At 36.5% G+C, this 21451-nt stretch overlaps 1 protein-coding gene across 1 annotated transcript in view; it reads left to right on the forward strand.

Moving 5' to 3' along the window:
- The first annotated feature begins 597 nt into the window (after window positions 1-597).
- Window positions 598-21451, forward strand: part of TENT2 (terminal nucleotidyltransferase 2) — a 40919-nt gene continuing 20065 nt past the window's right edge. The window contains exons 1-10 of the mRNA XM_082302005.1: window positions 598-711; window positions 2292-2483; window positions 3097-3234; window positions 4467-4719; window positions 5780-5894; window positions 6007-6098; window positions 6748-6814; window positions 12316-12385; window positions 15950-16026; window positions 19244-19372. Coding sequence (XP_082158131.1) covers window positions 2329-2483; window positions 3097-3234; window positions 4467-4719; window positions 5780-5894; window positions 6007-6098; window positions 6748-6814; window positions 12316-12385; window positions 15950-16026; window positions 19244-19372 — 1096 coding nt within the window. The 5' untranslated portion in view covers window positions 598-711; window positions 2292-2328. The remainder of the gene's footprint in view (window positions 712-2291; window positions 2484-3096; window positions 3235-4466; window positions 4720-5779; window positions 5895-6006; window positions 6099-6747; window positions 6815-12315; window positions 12386-15949; window positions 16027-19243; window positions 19373-21451) is intronic.

Genomic DNA, 21451 nt, shown 5'->3' on the forward strand with positions numbered 1-21451 from the left:
CCTTGAGATGTTCTTCAGGTGTTTGGATCTGGTGCTGAGTGATAGTTTAGTAGTTTAGGGGTTAGTGCTGGATGGATGGTTGATGGACTGCATGATCTTAACATCTTTTCCAGCACTGATGATTCTATGATTCTACGATTTTGCTTCTGTCATCCTTCAGGGACCAAGCATGTCAATCTGTTTGTGACCTCCGATTAACCCTAGCATGCCTACAATCCATGTTGGCCAAATCCTAATTCATTTAGCCAAATACAATACTTCGGACACACTTCTGAACAGTAGCTCAATTACAGTCGGCCAGTAATTACAGAAAGCAAACCAGCCGCACTGTCATGTCTCTTTCGGCGCCCGCCAGGACCAGGCGTCGGCAGAGCGCTGTGCCTGTCACGGCCGCCTCTCACTCGTCCCTCACGGAGGCCGCTCGAGCGCCCTCCCTGCGTCCGGAGCCGCCCCGCGCATGCGTCCCGCCGCACCGCTAGGGGGCGTGAGCCTGGAAGGCGGCCGCTAAGTGGCCCAGGAGCGGGTGGAGGGAGCGCTTCCTGCGGCGGTCCGGCCGCTTCCTGCCGCTTCCTGTCGCTTCCCGTCGCTTCCTGCGGCGTCTCTGCATCCGGGGGACGGGGACGGTGCTCAGCTGCAGGAACTGGTCTCCGTTGCCCACTCCGCACGGTGCTTCCCGCAGGCCCGTCCCGCCTGCCTCCTCTCAGGCCCTGCGTGAGTGTCCTGTGGGGGTCCCGCGTGGACGTGACAGGGAGCAGCGCCAGGGGGTTGGGCTCTGGCCCCAGGGGTGGCGGTGGCCCCGGACGCCTCTCCCGTCACTGGGGCCGGGGGCTGTTGGGCCTCCGTGCGCGCGGGCTTACCTGCACGGTTCACTTGTGTGACTCTGTGGGAAGCACACGCTTGTTTGGAAACAGTGCCCACGGGGACAAAGGTACCTGAACTGTAAGTTACGAAACTGCTTAAGAGAGCCTGGCAATTCCTGGCGAGGTAAACAGTGCTGAAAGTCGCTGTAAAGGTCGTTGTCACTATTGTGAGCCAGCTGTGTTACTGCATTGTTTCGGGTTGGGAAAGGTAACTCCTCCATTCTTCTCTTCCTGATGTTTACAGCTTCCAAGGCTAAACCGAACTTGTGTTTCTTCTGCGCCTAGCTCTTATTCTCATTCATCGTTCTGTTGCCAGCTAATTGTATCCATAAACTGCTTATGTGTACGGTATGCTGTGGAGAGTGCCTGGTCTCCTCAGAGGGGGCGGATAAGGCATGTTAACAGTTGTTCTGTCTACTAGAAAAGGAAAAGTTTGGACAGAACATAAATGCTCATTCAGACTAAATGTCAAGTAACTTTCTTTTTATGCAACTCGGTGTCATTTCTTTGGCAGAACTGAAAGTGAAGATCCATTAATGCATAATGCTTCCCCTCACCCACCCCATCAAACGGGAAAAAAAAAAAAGGGAAGAACTGTAATAGCTTTTTCATGGAGCTAATGCAGCAATGTCCATGTATTTACTATTCACTACTGTGGGTTGTCATCACAGGAAATAAAGAGCAAAGCCAAACCCAACCACATAAACTCCTCATTATTCATTTTCCTATGCTCTGTGCTAATGCTGCCTGCAGTGATAGAGCTATCTGGCCAGTTGCCCAGAATCAATTTTTGATTTAACAGATAGTAAACCAACATTTTTCTATGACAGAATCTATTCAGTTAAATAATACTATATGGGTATGATATTCTTAAAGCATGCTTAGATTAGTTGCAAGTGGTGTCATCATTTGGCTGATTTTTTACATGTCATGTCATGAAAAAATACTAACTTCATGAGATAACGTGTAGTTCATTATTAGCTGCATCTTCATGCTCTTATGAGGTAGTCAGGAATTTCTTTCCATATATTGTGAACCTCATTGTGGAATATTTGAACTATGAAACAAATTCTACTGTTACATGGTACTTTTCCCTGAGATTAAAACTTTTATATCTTGTGACATTTAATTTTTCTAAAATTAAATGTAAAATTGTGGGGACTAAATAAAAATTCACTTTTAAACATAAATAAAGTAAGCAGTAATTAGACTTCAGAGTATACAGTATTTTTATTTAGTGTTTTGTACTGAAAGGCAATAAAAGCTACCCTGTGATCACCATGCTCTTAAGCAATTCCTGGAAGTATATTCTAGATTACTTCAATTTTTAAACTACGATCTTAAAAGGTAACCTATAAAGTATTTCTTTTTACCTGATTTCAATTTCTTTCTTTCTTTCTTTCTTTCTTTCTTTTTTTTTTTTTACTGTAGATAAAAGAATACATGTTCACTTCAAGTAGAAAGGAGCATGTTCCCAAATTCTTCCAACTTGGGTCGTCCACCATTCCCTCCAAAGTACCAACAACAGAGTACTTTTTTCACTAAACTTCCTCTAAATTTACCTCCTAGTCTTCTTTCTCACCAGCAAATTATCGTTCCTCCGATTCATTTTCGCACTGCAGTGTAAGTACAGTAAGATTTGATAGCAGGGGTTGGGTCTGAAAGAAATATTTCTGTTTATGGACGATGGTTTTCACTGTTTTTAACATTGAACTGCATTGAATGTCACAAAACATGAAGATGTCAAACGTATAAAAAAGAGCTGTGGCATTTCTCTTACGGACCTGCAAATCTTAATGCTCGCCTGCATTGGGCATAATGCATGAGATGCCATTGCACTGATTAGAGCTGTTAATCCACAGTTCATTTTTAAAGCTCTTCAATTGTATTTGTTTATTGGGGAGCACAGAGAGGAGATGAGAAGGGGAAGAAAAGTTTATTCTTGGGTCTATATTTCAAGACACCATTGTGTTCTTTAGGCTTTTGAATTTAACATCTTTAAGTTAATTTTTTTGATAACCCCTTCTTACACATATGCTGTCAAGAATGACCATTTTCTGTTTTTAATGAAATACATATTATAAACTGAAATATGTCTTCATTTTGAATAGAAAGATGTATTACTTCTAAGAAAAAAAAATGACAGGACTTGTAGAGTTTAATATTCAGTTAACAAAAACTACCAACTTATAAAAAGCATCTTGGTTATCTTATGAATAATAGTTATGGACTGTAGTCTTTCTAGAGCCCTTTTGAGTGGGAACATTGAAGCTACTCCAGCTGTTACTCCGGTAGTTACACTGCAACCAGTGACTTATGGAAGTGTCAGTCCAGTGTCTACATCAGATGCCGTGACATCATTTCAAGGAAGAAAGTAAGTTATTTGTATATATCTGACTACTACTGGTTATAATGTACCCATTGTGAAGCTCGTCTGTTACCAATTTCTTATGCAATTTGAGTTGTGTTAGAAATTGTGATACTGAATACTTTTTTGTTTTTGATGGAAACAGGCCATGTATTGGCTCTTTAAAGCATTATACCTGTTTTTGATAATCTTTGTACTCATAAGTGACTTCCTGTACCTAGTTTTCCTCCTCCAACAGCTGTAGCCTTGCAGAAGTGATTTAAGTGATTTATTGTAATACTGCAATGGATTGCAGTCCGTGTGGGATTGACTTTAAGAAGGTTTGTGTCAATGAATGTTTTTTTCCTGTTAATTTGTCAAGTTAAGGGTAGAGTGCACCCTCAAGGTTTTATGGGAATTTTCATGTTTTCCTGATGATACATGAGGTGTTTTTCCTTCTTTTCTTAATTATGTGAGTATTATTTTTCAAATACAAAGTGTTAAATTCAAGCATGTATAAATTCTCTTTTTTAAAGACGATTTTATGGAAACCTAATTTTTGTTGTTTTTTAAAAAAAATTAACTTGAATTTACGTTACTACCTTTGATATTTTAGTTACCACAGAAAGGGAAATTTTACATACATGTAGGATTTTATTTTCCCTTAATGCTTTAGAAAAAAAACCCTGTTCTCTTTATCAGTTCAGATATACTAGTTGATAAGTGTTTCTATAGTTCTGGGAATCAGCTGATTGGAAGGAGGTTCTATGTAGTCTGTCTTCAGTACTATCTCCTGTATGTTATTTCTGTACCAAATCTAACATGAAAAAATACGCACAACCAAATAGATGCTATTAAGTTACAGTTGAGTATGTAATTATTCCATGAACTAAGGAAATTCCTGGTTTCATACTGCATGCATCTTTTCCTTTTGAGAAGCTGTGCTGTGTTGGGAGATTTGCAGTCAATTTAACCAAACTTGTCATTTGGGTTTCAGTTGGTTAGTGCAGATGCTTGCCTTAAAGAATTGCATCAATCCAATTCTAGGCTAGCTTCATTTCTGCAATTTTATGTTCTCTTTTCCCATTCCAGGTTTGTTTCACTTAGTACCTAGGATAGGCATGACTGTTCTGTAGCACACTTGGGCTTAGCGAAGTAGTTACGTCATTAAGTCTTAATATTTAAACTTTGTAGAAGTGGTCTTTTAATCATAAGTTGGAGCTTGTAAACTAGAGGAATTACACAGTGTCTCTCTCTAGGAGACAAAGTCAACAAAGCATTCCAGATGATGCCAAACGGCAGCGGATTCATTCACATGATTCTGACACAACTGTAGTTAACCAAGCAGTGCCTTTACCAGAACGTAGACGCTCCTTCCCATCACCAATTTCGATTCAGTCTCCGGTGTTGCATGCACATGGCTCACCAGCTTTAATTGGATGTGTCCCTCCTTTGCAAGATAATTTGTTTCCAGACCCTGCAGGAACCAGGCTCCCTGTTGCCAAGGATGAGGTAATTGCTTTCTGTGCCTGTGCTTTACTTCTGGCTTCTGAGTAGGCAGAATCCAGAGGTGCTGTGGGAGACGACAAAAATTTCTACAAGGATTTGTAACAGTGTCATGGGATATCTATTGCTAAGCTGCCATTAGAAGGAATATCAATAAGTGTAGCAGCCACTGTGGTTCTATATCACCTCCTTGTCTGTGCTTGGGTTTGAAGTATTTTTGTGGGGACAGGGGAAGTCAGGGTATTGTTTCCTTGTGTTGTTTGATTTCCATCCTGATGTCAGGCTCTACTAAGTAAAAATTGGAGAAATAGTCCATTTCTCACATGAAATGAGGTGGGGAGAATCCTGACTGAAAAAACCCCACCATAGTAATATGAGAGAAGCCCATTCTGAATAAATGCAGTATTTGGCCTCTAAAGATGTTCTCTGCCTTATTTCAAGAAAGCATAAAAGTTGCTGTCATAGCTGTTCTGGAATATAGAAGAGAATGGAATGTAGTTTAGAACTGTTTCTTGTTCTGCACGAACATGACAGAAGGGTTTGGGTTTTTTTAATATAAATATGCCTGTTTGTTATAGAATGTAACAGTGTTGTGAAAGGAGAACAGTTAATACCTCCTTCCAACAAAGAGCAGACTTCTTCTTTAACAGTTTTTGTGGGATGAAAAAGAAAGCTAATTTAAATCAGTTTTTATAATAAGCTTTTTTCCTCCTGTTACTGGCAGGCAAACTGTTGACATTAAAGTCAGCAGATGATGTCTCTGGTCTTTCCAGTTATTCCCTGAAAGGCTGCATGTACTGATGATGCAGAAATTATTTTCTGTGGTTTGACATTTTATAACAAATGGAACAAATTTAAATTTAAAAACTTAGCAGAAATTTCTTCTAGGGAATTATTCATTGTGAATTTAAGTGTAGTAAAACTGTAGACAATGGAGTAGGCCATGTGAAATGGTGCTGAGTTTTGCATAAAAAAATCCAACTTTCTCTGTTTCATGTAATTGCATCTCTGACCAGAAAGAACGTTCACTTTGCTATGTCTTTACTTTTTGTATGTGTGTGTCCAGTTAAGTCAACAGATTTTGGAGTTGTTTCAAGTGTGTCGGCAACAGGCCTCTGATTTGGACAGAAAAGAGCTCTGCAGAACTGAACTCCAGAGAGAAATTCAGCTAATTTTTCCACGTATGTTTAGAATTTGATTACTTAGTATCAGTTTGAATGCTCTTCCAGTTCGCGATTCTTCCTTCCTCTCAAACTGTAATATGTCACATTTTCTGTTACTCTTCTGTTACAGAGAGCAGACTTTTTTTGGTTGGATCCTCACTGAATGGATTTGGAACTCGTACTAGTGACGGTGATTTGTGCCTGGTGGTTAAAGAAGAACCAGTAAGTAATTTAAAACATACATAGTTAAACATAGGTTTTATGTGTGGGCTATTAAAAGGCTGGATCCTGAAATGATAAAGAAGTGCTCAAATCTTTTTGATTTAATAACACAGTTTTGCACTCATAATAGCTACAAACTACTTTTTAAATCTTTACCTTCAATTCATAAGTGAAAAAATACAGCAAAAGGAAAGAGGAGGAAGAAAATTGTTTAGAGAATTCTTTTAAATGCAGAAACAACTTGTAATAAGTAAAGTTTCTTATATTGTTGTTTAGATTCATAGCTACCAATTTTAGTGATCAGGCATTTAGTATTTAATATCTGGAATATTTTCAGTGAAAAAAAATGTTATGAGTAGAAATGAAGTTAAAGGAAAAGGATATCTACAGGAAATTTAAATAGACCATAATCTTGAAAGAATTGCAGTGTCATTTAAAGGGCAAAAGAGGACATTTTTGTGTAAGTGGGACTAGGTTTTCATCTAGGTCTGCGATTTTTAAATGTATATGTAGGCTGTAGAACGTGTTAGTGTACATGTTCATGTCTTATTCTGAGAACTAATTTCATTTTGAAAGGAAAGCATGCTTACTTTGAACATTTAAATGAGAGATATCAATTCTTTTCATTAATTTTAATACCACATTTCAGGTGAATCAGAAGACTGAAGCGAGACGTATACTCAGCTTAGTCCAAAAACTCTTCAGTACTAAACTTTGTAAGTTACTGTCTAAAGTGAGGTGGTAAGATTATTGGCCATTCTGGAAGAAGTATTGATGCACAATTGCAACTAATATATGTAATTGCATCTTGTCTAGGTTCTAATCACAGTACTCTTTGAAGAAAAGCTATAAATATTTAGTGATGTTACTCGATGCTGATCAATGGTAATCAGAAAAACAGTTTTTCTTGAAAACTAGTGGACTTCAATAACGTGTAATATCTCAGATGACTTTTGAATTGTGGAACACAATGAGAAGGGAGTAGATTTCTGTTTGGGAAACCTCTGTTAGTAAACTCTTGCTAATATCTTAGATTGCAGTGTCTTCCTGTGAAAAATACTCTTAAAAATTTGTAAAATAAGATGTCACTCACAGTAGACTGTATAGAATTGATTTTTTTCTTTTGAGAAGTAATTAACTTAGGTGCCTAATGAAGAAAGTAATAAATGTTGACAGTACCAGTACACACACACATAAAACATGTAAATTCACAGTTTTTATAGGTTGTTGTTTAGACTCCCTTCAGATTAAGAATTCACATGGGCAGTTCTTGACTTAAATGTGAAAACCTTCTACTTCAAAGCGGCTTTTGTATCATCCTTTGAATTATAAAATACCCTGACATTTACTGATATCAATGACTTTATCACCCTTCATCCCAGACCTGTGATAGAATCTTTGATGCTACTCCTTATAGTGATGTTCTGAACGGTCCTGCAGTGCTAAAAGGAACAAACTGTAAATTTAAATGCAGACTTCAAAATTTCTTCATTGGCAAGCATGCATGCACAGATTTTAACAGCTCACTTTGAAGAAAGACTTGATAGATCTATTGCTGAATAGGCATCTGATATTTAGTGCTTATATACTGTATATTGACATTTGTGTAAGTCTGAAAATTATTCTGGGTTTGTCTGTGGTGCAGCTCTCTCCAGTGCTTTCTGATAGCACAGTGATAAAATAGGTGTGTTTTCAGGGATCAGAAAGGGAGCTTCTAAATAAGCAATCTTTTTCAAGAGCTTTTGTTCTGTGACAGAGCGTTAGACAAAATCGAGTCAGAAAGGTATGATGGTCATGTGCAAGTGATCCCCAAAGGTATTTGTGCCTTTGCCTGTTTTTTTATGCTTTCGTAATTCTCTGTTACCTTTCAAGTGCATTTGGTCAGCTTGATTTAATCAAAATGTTCTGTGGAAGGTAAGGCAGGACAAAGCACTGGTGAGATTACCATTCCTGTCAGGCGCTCTTAGTTGTGGTGTGTAGACCTTCTCTTCAGAATCTTGAAGATTCTGTGGCATTAATTCCTATACCTAGCAGTCTGTCCTGTGTCTGTGTATGGATGTTTTGTGAATACAACTAACAGGCAAAAATTGTTTGAAAATGTTTGGAACAAAAAGGCTTTGGCACATGGGTCTTTCCATTTAGATTTAGCTAATTTACAAGCTGTAGCTCAACTCTGCCAAGGTTTAGTACTTCTGAAACAAGAGATGTCCTGGTTTCAGCTGAGATAGTTAATTTTCTTAGTAGCTGGTACAGTACTGTAATTTGGATTTAATATGAAAAGAACGTTGGTAACACTCTGAAGTTTCAGTTGTTGCTCAGTAGTGCTTACTATAAATCAAGGACAGCCTGTCTACCTAAAATGTATGAATCTGCTTCTGATAATTATTTTCAAGTTTTATGCTGCCCTGTTAGCATTTATGATGCTATCCTATAATTTTAAGGTAATACCTCTTTGACAATATTAGTTAAGTATTTCTTTCTTCTGTAGAAGAGAGACTGCAGCATGTTCTCAACAAGTGTGTGAGCAGTCAAAAAACTTATTGTTGCTTCACATGAGAGAACGGAAATAAACATAGTTTGGGCCAAGCATGAAAGCTAGCAAAGTGTGTGCCAAGATGTAAGAGAAACAACAGGAGGGAGAAAATATAAGATGCTGTTTGAAATTAAGTTCTTGCTCTGGTTTTATGAAAGAGTTAAAGGACAAAAAGAAATAAGGAGGATGTTTGTGGCATAGGTAAAGTTTTAGAGCTGTTTTACCTTTTTCCAGATCAGTTCAGAAACTTGGGAGTTTTTTCTGTCTGTGCCTCTCATAACAACTCCCTCTTTGTTCTTGCACTCTGCAGTTTTGCTGTGCATTCCAGTATAAGGACAGTAAGCATGTGATTCTGTGCTTATTTCACCTTAATTTTATGATTGATAAATGAAGAAGCATTCCAAGTGCAAATTAGATCACTCTCTTTCACGATTTGTTTTGTCTTCAGAACGTTAAGTGCTATCTCTTTTGTCCTTGTTATAGAGTTGAATGTGATTTCTAGATTAGTAGGTTTGGGAGGTGGATTCAAAATTTGTATAGCTTATTTCAGTTTCAGATTTGTAAATGGTTAACAAGTGTGAGCAAGAAATTTTAGTCCATCAGATTCTAAATCTTTTAGCAGAGCCTTTTCTGTGTTGTCATTCTACATCTAGAATACCAGCTGAAGTGAAAATGTGTTCTCTTCTGAATAGTCTAATCACAGAGAAAAGTGGGAGAAAGCTTCAGGTATTTTATTCACTGTTTTTGTGGGGTGTGTTAGTCTTAAAGGTATGTATTGTGTTTCTCCTAGAGAAGAGAGATGTAGGGATAGCAAATACATGATCCGTATCAAAGGATAGCTGATCATGTGTAACTTCTTGGCTTATTTGTTCAGGTACCTGTAGATGTATTTTTTTAGAAGATTGGCTGACATTCCCAGAACTATATGCTGAAGTCAATGTCTTTAGAAATGTGAAGCATTAATTTGGGGTGATAACTGAAGAGGTTACATCTAAACTGCTGAGAGTAAATGTCAGACTGATTCCTCACTTCAGATTCATCTGTGTGGGATTTGTTTGAAAAACACCTTGGTAGTGTTAGGTTGACAGGTATTTACTGTCTACATAAATAACAAAGAGGTGCAGTAGAGTTGAGACTAGGGTATCAGAGTGGAATCTGCCTAATAGTGGTCAAGTGGGAAATGTGTAACAGCTGGGACAAGCAAAGGAATTTGAACTCAACTGAATGACTTTGAAGGACTGTGCAGGTTGTTGAGTGAATTCCAAAAAATCAGCAATTATTTCATCCTGTGGTGGGTTGTACCTTTCTAGATTCTTCATGAATGTGGATTCAAACTCCTGTGTTGCCCAGTTTCTCCTTCTATAGTATAACCCAATCAATGAGAGCAGGCTACGTGCCCAGGATGCCAAAGATCTTTTTGGCATATACCATGTTTGGGATTAATATTCTGTACAATTTCTTAATCTTTCATTCTGTAAAAGAAGAGAGAGAATTAAGCTGTTCAGTCTGAAATTCTGAATGAATAAGTTACATATGAACCAGTGCTTAGTCTTCTTTGAAGCCATTATATTCTTCTTTTCTAAGCTGTAGTGGTGTCCGTGACCTTTTCATAGACATGCCCAAAAGTGGGGAGCAACTGTATAGATTTCTTTTCATATATTTTGATGTAGCCCTCTGGTCATAGCTTCCATTATCACACAGTCAGTTTACTAAGGCACTTACTCAACCTGTATGTATTTCAGAATTCCACATCCTCTATTTGTGACTATTTCTTCCCAGTATGTATGTATAAGCTACAATATAGATTCTGCTAACAGCCTCATTGGTCCGAGCCAAGAAAGAGGATACCAGCAGGAAGTCTCTGCCTTCTAACTTCCTCTTTGCTGTTCTAACTTCCTCCTTGCTTTTTACCACCCTGTGAAACAGATTGGGTTTATGTTTTGGGCTGTATCTTTTTTTCTTAGCCACCTAATTTGACACAAGCATCCATCAAGTGTAGGGAGGCATTTGCAGACAAGGATGTGTTTGGAAGTGGATTGTCGCTAGAATGAGTTCAGTTAATTTCTGAAGAGCATTGGTAAGGGTCATAGTGAGGAAAGTTGAATTGCTATGGCATACAGAAAGACATCCACTGTTGTCTACCATGTGCTAGTGTATTGGGAATCTTTGTCATAAATTTGGTAGTGAAAGGAAAGTAGTCAGAGATGCAAACTCTCACTTTAAAAATGTTCTGGGGATGCTGGAGGAGAGATGCCTGGATGTGTCTGAAGGTTCAGCTAGAGGCAATGCTTGTGTAAAGTTTGTAGTCAGTGAACATGAATTGAAGTTACTTATTTAAGATTCTCCCATTAACATCAGTAAATTAGTAAGATTTTCTTTTGTTCTGAGTGCCAGTCTGTGTGTTGCTTAGGCTTGTACAGAGCATTAAAATCCAGATAAAAGATTGCCTCTGGTCAAATTGTCTGGACGTGCATATCCATAAAACAGTTTCAGAAAGTCTCAAAAAAAAAAAAAAGAAAAAAAAGAGAAGTTTGTTTTAATTGAGTATTTCCCAGCAGTGTTCCACAAAATCTGAATTTGTCATCCAAAAGCAATGGAGATGATGCTGTTTAATCAAGGTGGCTGTTCAGCTGATAGAAGTACCTTGTTGCTTTCTCTGGGGGGAAAGAAATAATTAGAGTTTATTCAAGGTTATTTTTAGTCTGTATTACTTGTACTGTGCATGCTTATTAATGCTAATCTGAGGTTAATTTGTAGAAACAATGGGAAAATGTATGATGTTGGATATGGACAAATACAACTGGTCCTAGATTTGGCAACACAAGTAATTACTAAAATCATGCTTTTTGCCCAAATTCATGTCATGTAACCTACAGGCTATACTTTTCTTTCTTTTCCATTACTTTCTTGGGCACAGTATTCATTCAGGATTATGGGAAACTGCTGAATATACGCTGAGGTATTATGAAGTATAGGGAAATCACAACAATATGGCTGATGCAACAGTTTTGGGGAGCCAAGTGTGGAGGGTGCATTTGGTGGCTTTTTGTGAGCGGCTGAGCTTAGTATGTGTGAGTTTGGACGGTCTAGCATTGAGCCTATGTATGTATACTGTGTAGATAATCATCTGATAATCATAACCAATGTGGATTTATTGCATGTGCTATTACTATTAAAGAAAAGGCAGATAAAGGTTATCCCATCTTTGATAGAAAGCATTGTCCTGTTTTCAGTAGCATTTCCTGATACGTACTTTGTCATTCAAATGAACAGTTCTGCAAACAAGTTTTAAGCCTATCACTAGCCCATCCTGGTTGGATATGTTCTTGCTCCTTTATTGTTGTACCTTAATTATAACTATTCAGGATTTCTATTACAAGTACTGTTCCATGAAAGGATTGTAGTACTGCATTCCTTATGTTCAAATTTCTGGAATGTATTTCCCACAGAAAACTATGTGTTCTACTTTCTTCTCTAATGTTTTGTGTGGGGGGCATTTCACATGCTTTCCTAGGTTGTTTTTTTTTTGCTACAGTTGCTAAAGTTTACTTAGTTTAGCACAACTCTGCTAAATATAATAAGCTGCTATTTGCTATAAATCAGTCTATAAGATTGTATTACAGGATATTTTACTAAGATCTGCATCTTGCATGAAACTTAATTGCATGTTTTTCTCCATTTCAGCAAGCTACATTGAGCGACCTCAGCTGATCAGAGCAAAAGTGCCAATAGTAAAATTCAGGGATAAAGTCAGGCAAGTATTCTCTTCAGCATAATCTTTTAGACTTTGACATGGGAAAGTGTTCTATAGATGTACTGCCCTTAGGAGTAATCCCACTGTTATGTGTGTTTATTTGTGTGGTGCCATAGTTGTATTGCAGATTTGTAGATCTAACATGCAGTGGTAGTCAGCTTATTGCGTTGATGGTCTGAAGTACCTCTTGTGGTTGAGATGCTTTTTTGATTCCTGTGATGTGAATTAGAAGCAGTACATCACATATTTTTGTGGGCTTTTTGTACATAGTGGACTCCAAGTTGACAAATGGTTGGACAGAAAACCAGTGGTAGGAAGAAAACTGTTGTGAAATAGAATTTTGCTTGCTGTGCAGACATAACTATTGAGCTATACAAACAACACTGAAACAGACTAGTTTGTGATTATGTTTTCTTGTATTCATTGTCTATTCATTATGAAGACATGAGAATAATTTAGAGGGATGTGCTAGGATAGAGAATGATGTATTTCGTATTGTGTATGATGAAAATACCTGACAGAGGAAAAAGTCTTGCAAAGGACTGAAATGTGTTGACAGTCTGAGTAATATTCATATCTTCCTCTGTTCATTGGCTTAGTTTTGTAAAACTGATATGTATTAGCTTCCTATAGTAACGTAGTTTCATTCTTCTTTGTAGATTGGACTTTGAACAACTTTAATGTAGCTGTCTTAACCTGTCTATATGGTTCTGAAATTTTACAGACCTGTATCTGTATTTTAAAAACAAATACGCCTACTTTTCTGGCCTCTCCTTATGAAAGCATATCACAACATGTTTTTATGACGATTTAACTTTATCATCGTAAGGTTCCTGCCCTGATAAAACTAAATCAGTCATGTTCACAAAACGAACTAATCTATATCATCAATTTAACTTTCTGTTTCATCTGAGATGATACACACTTGTTGGGTTTTTTGCTTTATACTTTTTTCTTCATTTACACCCAATGCCATATTTACATGAGTATACTTGCCTACCTTTTAAAAATTTGAATGTTTTTTACTTTCTCTTCTAACAGTACAGAAGGTTGTTTCTTCCATGCTTTCTGAAAGTTTGATACTTGTCAAGCGTTATATGGATTAGCTACATATAACAATGCTAGTCTTTTTGTATATAAATGAAATGATAAATTCCTGGCACAAATATTGAATGAGTTATGGGATTGTAACAATATTTTTTTCCCAATTTAAAAGGAGAAAATAAACTTTAAAAAGAAACCTTAAGTATGGAACTGGATGGAAGTGATTGTGTGAGAAGATTGAAGTTGTTTTGTAAGCACTTACAGTCCATAGTACAGTCACTTTTTAAAAAAAAAGTCATGATAATTATATACCTTACAGATAGGATTTAAAGAACTCTTTATTTCCCACTAAATCAAAGTATGATTGTCTGAGACTAGAAGCAGCACATTATATTTTTGCAGAGTAAAACCCAGTATTTTTCACCATCTGGTTTTCTGTATTGCTTTTGTGGAAGAGAGGAGTGGTGGGGAATGTAATGATTTTGGGTTAGGATTTTTTTTTTTTAATTGTTGTTTGTTTTTGTTTTGTTTTCTGTCTTTACAGTTATCTTTCTCTTACATAACCTGTCATCTCCATCCATGTTTTGTCTTTTTGTTTAAGCATTTGTCTCTTTCCAGTCTCTTACTGGCCTCTTGCCTTTTGTAGGCTCAGGTGTACGACGAATGCGTACTCATGCATTTTTTCAGAGAGGTCTTGAAAAATTGATTGGCTATCCTGTACCCAGGGCCTGACTAGGCCTGACTTTGCCAAAATTGGAAACTAAACATTACAAGCTTCCTGTAAAAGCTAGTTTTTTGATGCTCAGCTGCTGAGAGAAGGTGGTTGAATTCAGTGGGTGTTATCTCTGTCTGGAGATCCACATTCTAATGTGTTACCAGTGGTCCATATATACCTGCAAATGGCGGTTGCCCCTTACTTTGGTTTGGTGAATGAGGAAGCATTCAGTTTGTATTTGTTCTCTTTTATTTTACTAAAACTTGGGAGTTTATAGTGCTGTAAAAGTAAGGGAAGATCCATTGCACTTAAAGACTTACCATTTTTGTTTTGGTAGTCTTTCCCAGGAAATTATTTTAATGCTGGCTCTGCTTCCCAACAAGCCTTTGATCAAATATCTTTATACTACAGAAGATACGAAACCTTCCTCTTCTGCTACAATTGATGTGCAGTTGATTCTTTTCCTCTCCTTTTGTGCTTTTTAGTAGAACTTGAGTCCCAGCAGTACTAACCCTTTTTCACTTGCACTACTGCAACAGCTATTAAAACATGCATAGTAAAGTGCAAAATAACTGCAATAGAGCTTGCTTCAATCAGCATCTGGTAAATAGTCCTCTTGTTAATTTGGATTAATTGGAATTACACATGCAATCTGACATTTTTTTATTACATTTGCACATGCAGTTAATATTCTTATGGGTGTTCATGCTTATATTTACAACTGTGAAGTGGTAGCTGAAGCTTGTTTATTTCCTGTACTTTTATGTACTATATTCTTAAAACATAAAAAAGGCCCTGCTTGATACTAACTCAGGTTTAAAATTATGCAATGGTGGTTTTGATGCAAAGAATGTTTTAATGTAAAAAAATGTTTAAAAGATGTAAAAAATGTTAAATGTTCAAAATATGCAAAAAATTTCTTATAGACCTCAAATTATTGTCTTTTACCAAATTTAATGAACTTCGGGTCCATGTTCCCTTATATAGTCAAGAAAATCCTAAGAAGTATTTGAGCAAACAAGTGCTATGTGAATGCAGCTTGTGCATGTAAAATGGAAGTAGCTATATATCACAGACAACTCCTTCTTTATCTAATAATAAGCTCTTCTTGTTGTGAGTTAGTGTTGCTGTGGCTTATTTACCATGAATGCAATATAATTTCTTGAGTTCTGTGAGTAGTTAGGCTCTATATGCAGTAGGAGATTCAAACTTGGGGGCAGGTTGTGTTGTAAATAAGGCAGTTAGTGCTTGTTTGCCTTATTTAACCTTAACAGAATGAAAATTATCAAAACTGTTTTATTGCAAAACATGCAGTGTTTACTCAGAATTGATTTTATTCTGAAGTACTGATTCTCTCTTATTGTCATTGCAGAAATGCCTCTTACCTTCTAACCTCTTCCTGTTCTCTTTCTCAGTTCATTGGCATAATTTCTTAAACTAATACCTCAGAGAATCCTTCCTGGTATCAAAACTTACCTGTAGTAAATAATGTAAATCATATTTAGTTGGGAGAAAGATTTGGTAAAAATTAAAAAAGGTATGTTAAGTTGTCCTAAAGTCTAAATTTGTATCTACATGTATTCTTCATGTAAAACAGCAATTACATTTTTATAACAAAGGAGTTCAAGTTTATAAGTGGCTCAGGTGATATAAACAAAATGATAGGAATCATGGCATTTAAAGCTCTGAAGAACGTTTCTAGGGCTTTATATTAAAATTATATTTCTCCATATCTGTCACATAGTAGTAGTAAACATTCAGAAATTGAATACCATGATGCTTAATTTTTTTTTCCTCCCTAATAGCAATGTGGATTTCGACTTGAATGTAAACAATGTTATAGGTATAAGAAATACATTCCTTCTGAGAACCTATGCATTCAGTAAGTTTTTATTTTATCTTCTTATTTCTTTAAACTTTGCTTTTTGTGTTTGTATTTTGGTATTGATTTGCTATGAACATATAATTTAATACATGGTATTACTATGTATATATTTACTTCTTTAGCTACATTAAGCAGGTTTAAGATAAGTTCTTGTTGCTCATTCTAAATATGTGGAGAAAACAGCTAGGTATGTTTTTAATTGAATATTATAATACTCAGAAGATAACAAAGATTCTTCATATTAAGGTTCACGTATCTACTATAAGGGCTACTTCAGGTATTCTGCATATAACAAGATCATGATAGTAATGGTCATCTAGTGGTAGAATCTCCAGTTTATTTTTTTTCCTTACAGCCAATGACAGCCAATTACTCATGGCTGATAGCCAGCTGTGTCTGTATGCTGTTGCAGAGACTTTCCTTGGAAAATTCAAAATACTGCTTCAGTATTTATACTAATCCCAAATCAAAATTGGATTGTGTCTGCTCAGGAGTTTGCATTTTAGGGAGAGATTGTGAAACAGCCTTGTGAAAGGAAAGTAATAAGAACAGCGCTCCTAGTGGTAAATTAAGGTTTTCTTTCTTAGCATTGCAATGTCATTTGGCAGTTAAATACATAAAGGAGCGTGCCTCAGGCTATTTCTTTAGGGCATTTGCATTTGTTCCTTTACCACCTTCTTCAGTTCTTGCATAAAGGAATTTCTTTCTACTTAGGGTAGGCAATTACCAATAGAAGCTGTCTTCACTAGTTAATTTTTACTACTGTTTCAGTCAGACTAGTTTGTGTTCCATATTTGTGTTACTAGGAGAGTCTACAACTTGTCCTGGGTCAGTTGGTTAACTGTGACTTCTTCATACATTCAGGAAGTTGTATGACTGGAAAAGGATTTGCTTCCAAGTTTAAAAATATTAGGAAGTAATCATTGTCATTTACAATTGCGGAAGAGCAGTCACTCCACTAGGTCTAATGTTGATATAATTGTTCATAGCTTCTGTCACAGATTGTCGTTACTGTTCTCAGAAAATCACTGTAGGGCACACAAGTCCAGATGTGAAAAGAGCAGTGGAAGCAGTCCTAGTATCCCACCTTTTCTTCTGTTCTGCTGTGGTGCTCACTTTTATAAGGCCAGCAAAATTAACTTCATGTTTCCTGATGAAGGCTAAATAATATTTTCTTGAGGTCAAGGAGTGAGTTAGTAGTGAAGGGAGACTTGTGATTGAAAATATTATCTTCTCAGTGTTCTGGACCTTTCTAAATGTATCAGGCATACAGCTTGTCTGTCTTGTCTTCCTTGGACCAGAAAACTCAGGTGACATAAGGCAAACAAAACTAAATGAAAGCTTTTATCAGACTATCTCTTTCCATACCTTTATAAGTTGTATCAGCAAGGGTAGATAGCCTTATATGTATTAGCCTGCTCAGTTAAATGTGTAGTTGAAGGGCTTCAGTTTGCAGGGGGAAAAAAAATTACCAAATTACCTCAAATGTGGAAGATGCATTGGTCTATTTTCCATTAGAACAAATGAGATGCTCAGGCAAATAAGGGACTAATTATCTTAGTGAACATGATTAAAAAACTAAAACTCCAAATATTTCTGTGGATGCTCTTCAGTCTGTTTTGAAGTTAACTCTTCTGTGTTGGTGCATGGGTGCTCTAGAAAACATCGAGGAGGATGAGGCAAGGTGAAACAAAAATGTCCAGAGGAAGTGTGGGTAGATTAGAAGGTGAAGTCTGAGCTGTTACCAGTGGTTTGTTGAAGGAGGCAGGTCTGTGATTAATCAGCAATTTTTGCTAGATATTTTTCAGTTAGTGGAAGCTGGACTTTTTAGCTTTGTGCAAATAACATTACTGAGCATTTTCTTGAGGGGTAGCTGGTATCAGAGTACCAGACAAAGTTTACTGGTCATATTGCACAGTAACTTTATTTTATACAGATTGCAGGCACTAGCAGACAGAATTTAATATCTCAAAATGAGGTCAACTAAAAAAAGATCTTTTCTACTGTGACACACAAAGTAGTTGTGTTTGAAACTGGAGCCTATTTACATTTTTCTCTCACGAAAAAATGCTATTTTAATTAATGCATCTTCATATGGTACAGTACTTTTTTGGCATCTCACAATTAGTGTACTAAATTTTATTTTTTTGGTTCAACCACTGGTGAACAATGTCATGAATAAGGTGATTAGGGATAAGGAGTTTGATTGTTTCCAAAAGGTCTTCCAGATCTAGTAGGACACTGATTGTGAGAAGAGTACCGGTTACATGGGCATGTGTGCTGAACTACTCTGAACATGTTGTGAAAAAATTGTTCTTGCTAGTTTTACAGAATAACAGAGAGCACCCCAACTGGTGCAGTTGTAGGATGTCTTTTGTCCTCATGTCCTGATGAGCAGAATACAAAGCTTTGTAAAATTATGTCAGGTTAGAAAGATACTCCAGAATGTATAAGCTTTTAAGGCACTGTAAGGCACTTGACTGAACTGATGATCTGCATAGCTGCAAATAATAAATTAAGTATGCTACAGAGTCTACAGAGTCCCAGGAGTTTGTGGTGAGTGACATCTACCTAGAGTAGATTAATACCTTAATTAGAAGGCTATCTATATTCATCAGAAATTCAGATGATGATGCCTGGAATATGCCTGTTATTTATGTCTTTCCTCATGAAATGCATATGTATTGATTTAAAGAGATACTGTATCTAACATGTCATCTACATAAAAAGCTATTGAGGACAAGGCCAATTTAAAATTTATGTTTGTATGCAGGGATTACTGCTCTCACGTATCCTGATGTAAACTTAAGAATCAGCTATCCTCCAACCACAGGAATACTTTTCCTGTTAGTATAGCCTAAATAAAAAAATAACATAGGGTCTGTCCTGGCAGCAAGTTAATTCAGGGGAGATTAGTACCATAACTGGAGAGACCTTAGAAGTAGAAAGTGACTTTGCAAATCTCCTGGTATACATCTTGTAATGTGTCTGTGGATCTTACCACTCAAAAGACTGTTTTCAAATGCAAATTATTTTGTTTCGATTTTTATAGGATGGATAGTAATTCTAGAATAACTAAGTAAATTCTATAAAATATCTGCAAAAGGTAACCTTAGAATACAAAACTACCATGTTGATCAAGTAGGAGCAAATGTTGATTAATTGCTGTCTAGTTAAATGTAATTTTTTTGAGATGTGTTTATTTTACTTGCAGTTGAGAATCGAGTTCGTCCATTAGTACTTGTTGTTAAGAAGTGGGCAAGTTTTCGTGAGATAAATGATGCCAGTCGTGGTACTTTAAACAGCTATAGTCTTGTCTTGATGGTTTTGCACTATTTACAGAGTAAGTATTTTTTACATGTTGAAACTGTCCCTTTTAAGTTCATACTTGTGTAGTTTTCCTCTTTAATAAAATAAGCAGTAGTCATCTTCTACACAGAAATATTTAAAAATAAAATGAGTTTGCTCCCATTTCCTTAGTGTTGCATTTAACAAGTGGACCTCTCTTTGGAGGCAGAGTTATCAGCTTTAAAAAGGTTTGAAAAAAAAAAAAGTAACTGCTGGACACTGTATAGCTATAAAATAAACTCAAGTACTAGTTCACAAAAATGCATAAGGACATTTGCTGTAATCATCTGTGGCAGCTGCCACAGCTGTCTAAGGAAGGGTAAGAAAAGATTCAAATAATCCTTTTCATACAAAACTCTGATCAGTCAGCTGTCTGGGGAAGATCAGCATTCCACAAACAAAAGAGGAGCCTTCTACCTGTGCTTCCTCAGCCTTTTCTGTGGGGAAAAAAAAAGGGCCAAAAAAAAAAAAAAACCTGCCTGCGATGTGGCCTTGTACACTGTACATGCATCTAAGCACCAGATTTTGAGGTTCTGATGTTTTATTCACACAGTTTTTAAGCTTTTTTCCCTGCTATATGCAGGGTATATGATCCTGAAAGCCTGTGTCCTAGAACTTCTAACAGTGTTTTTGTTGATGATACTGTGGAGGGAAAAAAAGAACACCTTTCTTTTGCACGAGTGTCCCTGCCTTCACTATGCAAATTTCTTTTCTATACTACTTAAATAATTTCCATATTCTTATTCTTGTGTGGATGTCTTTGGACCCAAGTTTAGTGTGGCTTGAGTTTATTTTGTAGATACATCAGTATCTTGTACATGAACTTTCTTCCAGATAATATGGCTAACTAATTTGTACAGTAAGAAAAGGAAACTCATAGGGCAAATGCAAGTGGGAAGTGGTAATTTTCCCCCTGCCATCCATCCTCTTAGTAAAGCTTAGCAAAGCATACACACCTGGGTACAATACCTTGGTTGCTCAGATTTTGTTGCCTTTTAATTTACTGTGGTGGAGATCTGGAAATTATCCAAGATGTTGCAGAAATATGACCTCTTTCATATTTCTCAACACCCACAGGAAAAAAAAAAAGTTATAGAAGCAGCTGTGATAATTTTCTTAGCAGTCCTAACAGTGTATTCTACTCTTTGAAGACACCCCAAGCACATTCTGAGAACTCTGCTGTTCTTAGTCCCTCTGGAAACAGGATTCTGTAACATCTCTTCTCCTGTAAGACCTTTTTGAAGGGTGAACTAAGTCCCAAGTCCAAGACATATGTACTGAATTTATTTATTATTTTCCCTAGTGAATGATGTAGACCAATTTCTTAAACCATGCTGAAGATGTGATGGTAAAGCTTTAGTTTGAGGAGTGCTCTGACAGTTCTGTAGCTGCTTCAGTAGGATGTGAATACTTTTGGATTTTGGTCTATCTATACGACCATCTAATCTGGGTGATTTTTTTTTGTCTCTAATTTATGTTGTTCAATAGATGAACTCCCAATCCATGATTTTCATAAAAGTGACAAATATTTAGATAATTTTGTGTTTGTTAGTATCATTAATGACTGCATGATCTTCCTAACATGTATGCTGTTCAGCAGACCAGCTAACATTATTAGACCATATTTATGTATTTTATGGGGATTTTGCTAGCAATGCCTATAAGTGTGTTGGGCATTTTTTTTAATAGGTTACATTTGGAGACTCAGTATGTAATACTTGGCAGCTGAAAAACAGATGCTCTTGCAGTAACTGTAGACTTGTTCATAGAATTGTATTAGATGTAAGGAAAAAAAGATGAGTGAAGCTCTGATTTTTCATTTAGGGAATCTAGATAATTTTCCTATAGCCATGAGTTAATATGAATTTCAGAAATAAAGCTGTACCCAGCTGCTGTAGAAATTTTATGCCTTTTACATATAGTAGTATCTTGGTAAGACCTTTCATTAGCTGAATAAAGTTCCTGTAGTACTGTATAGTACAAAATACAGTAATAGAAATGTTTGCTGAATAACTTGTTTTACAAAATGCATGAAAGTGAAGTTCTTGATAAATGTTTTTAAGATAGAATTTTG

The sequence above is a fragment of the Coloeus monedula genome, assembly GCF_965178545.1.
Source record: "Coloeus monedula genome assembly, chromosome: Z".
Taxonomy (NCBI): domain Eukaryota; kingdom Metazoa; phylum Chordata; class Aves; order Passeriformes; family Corvidae; genus Coloeus; species Coloeus monedula.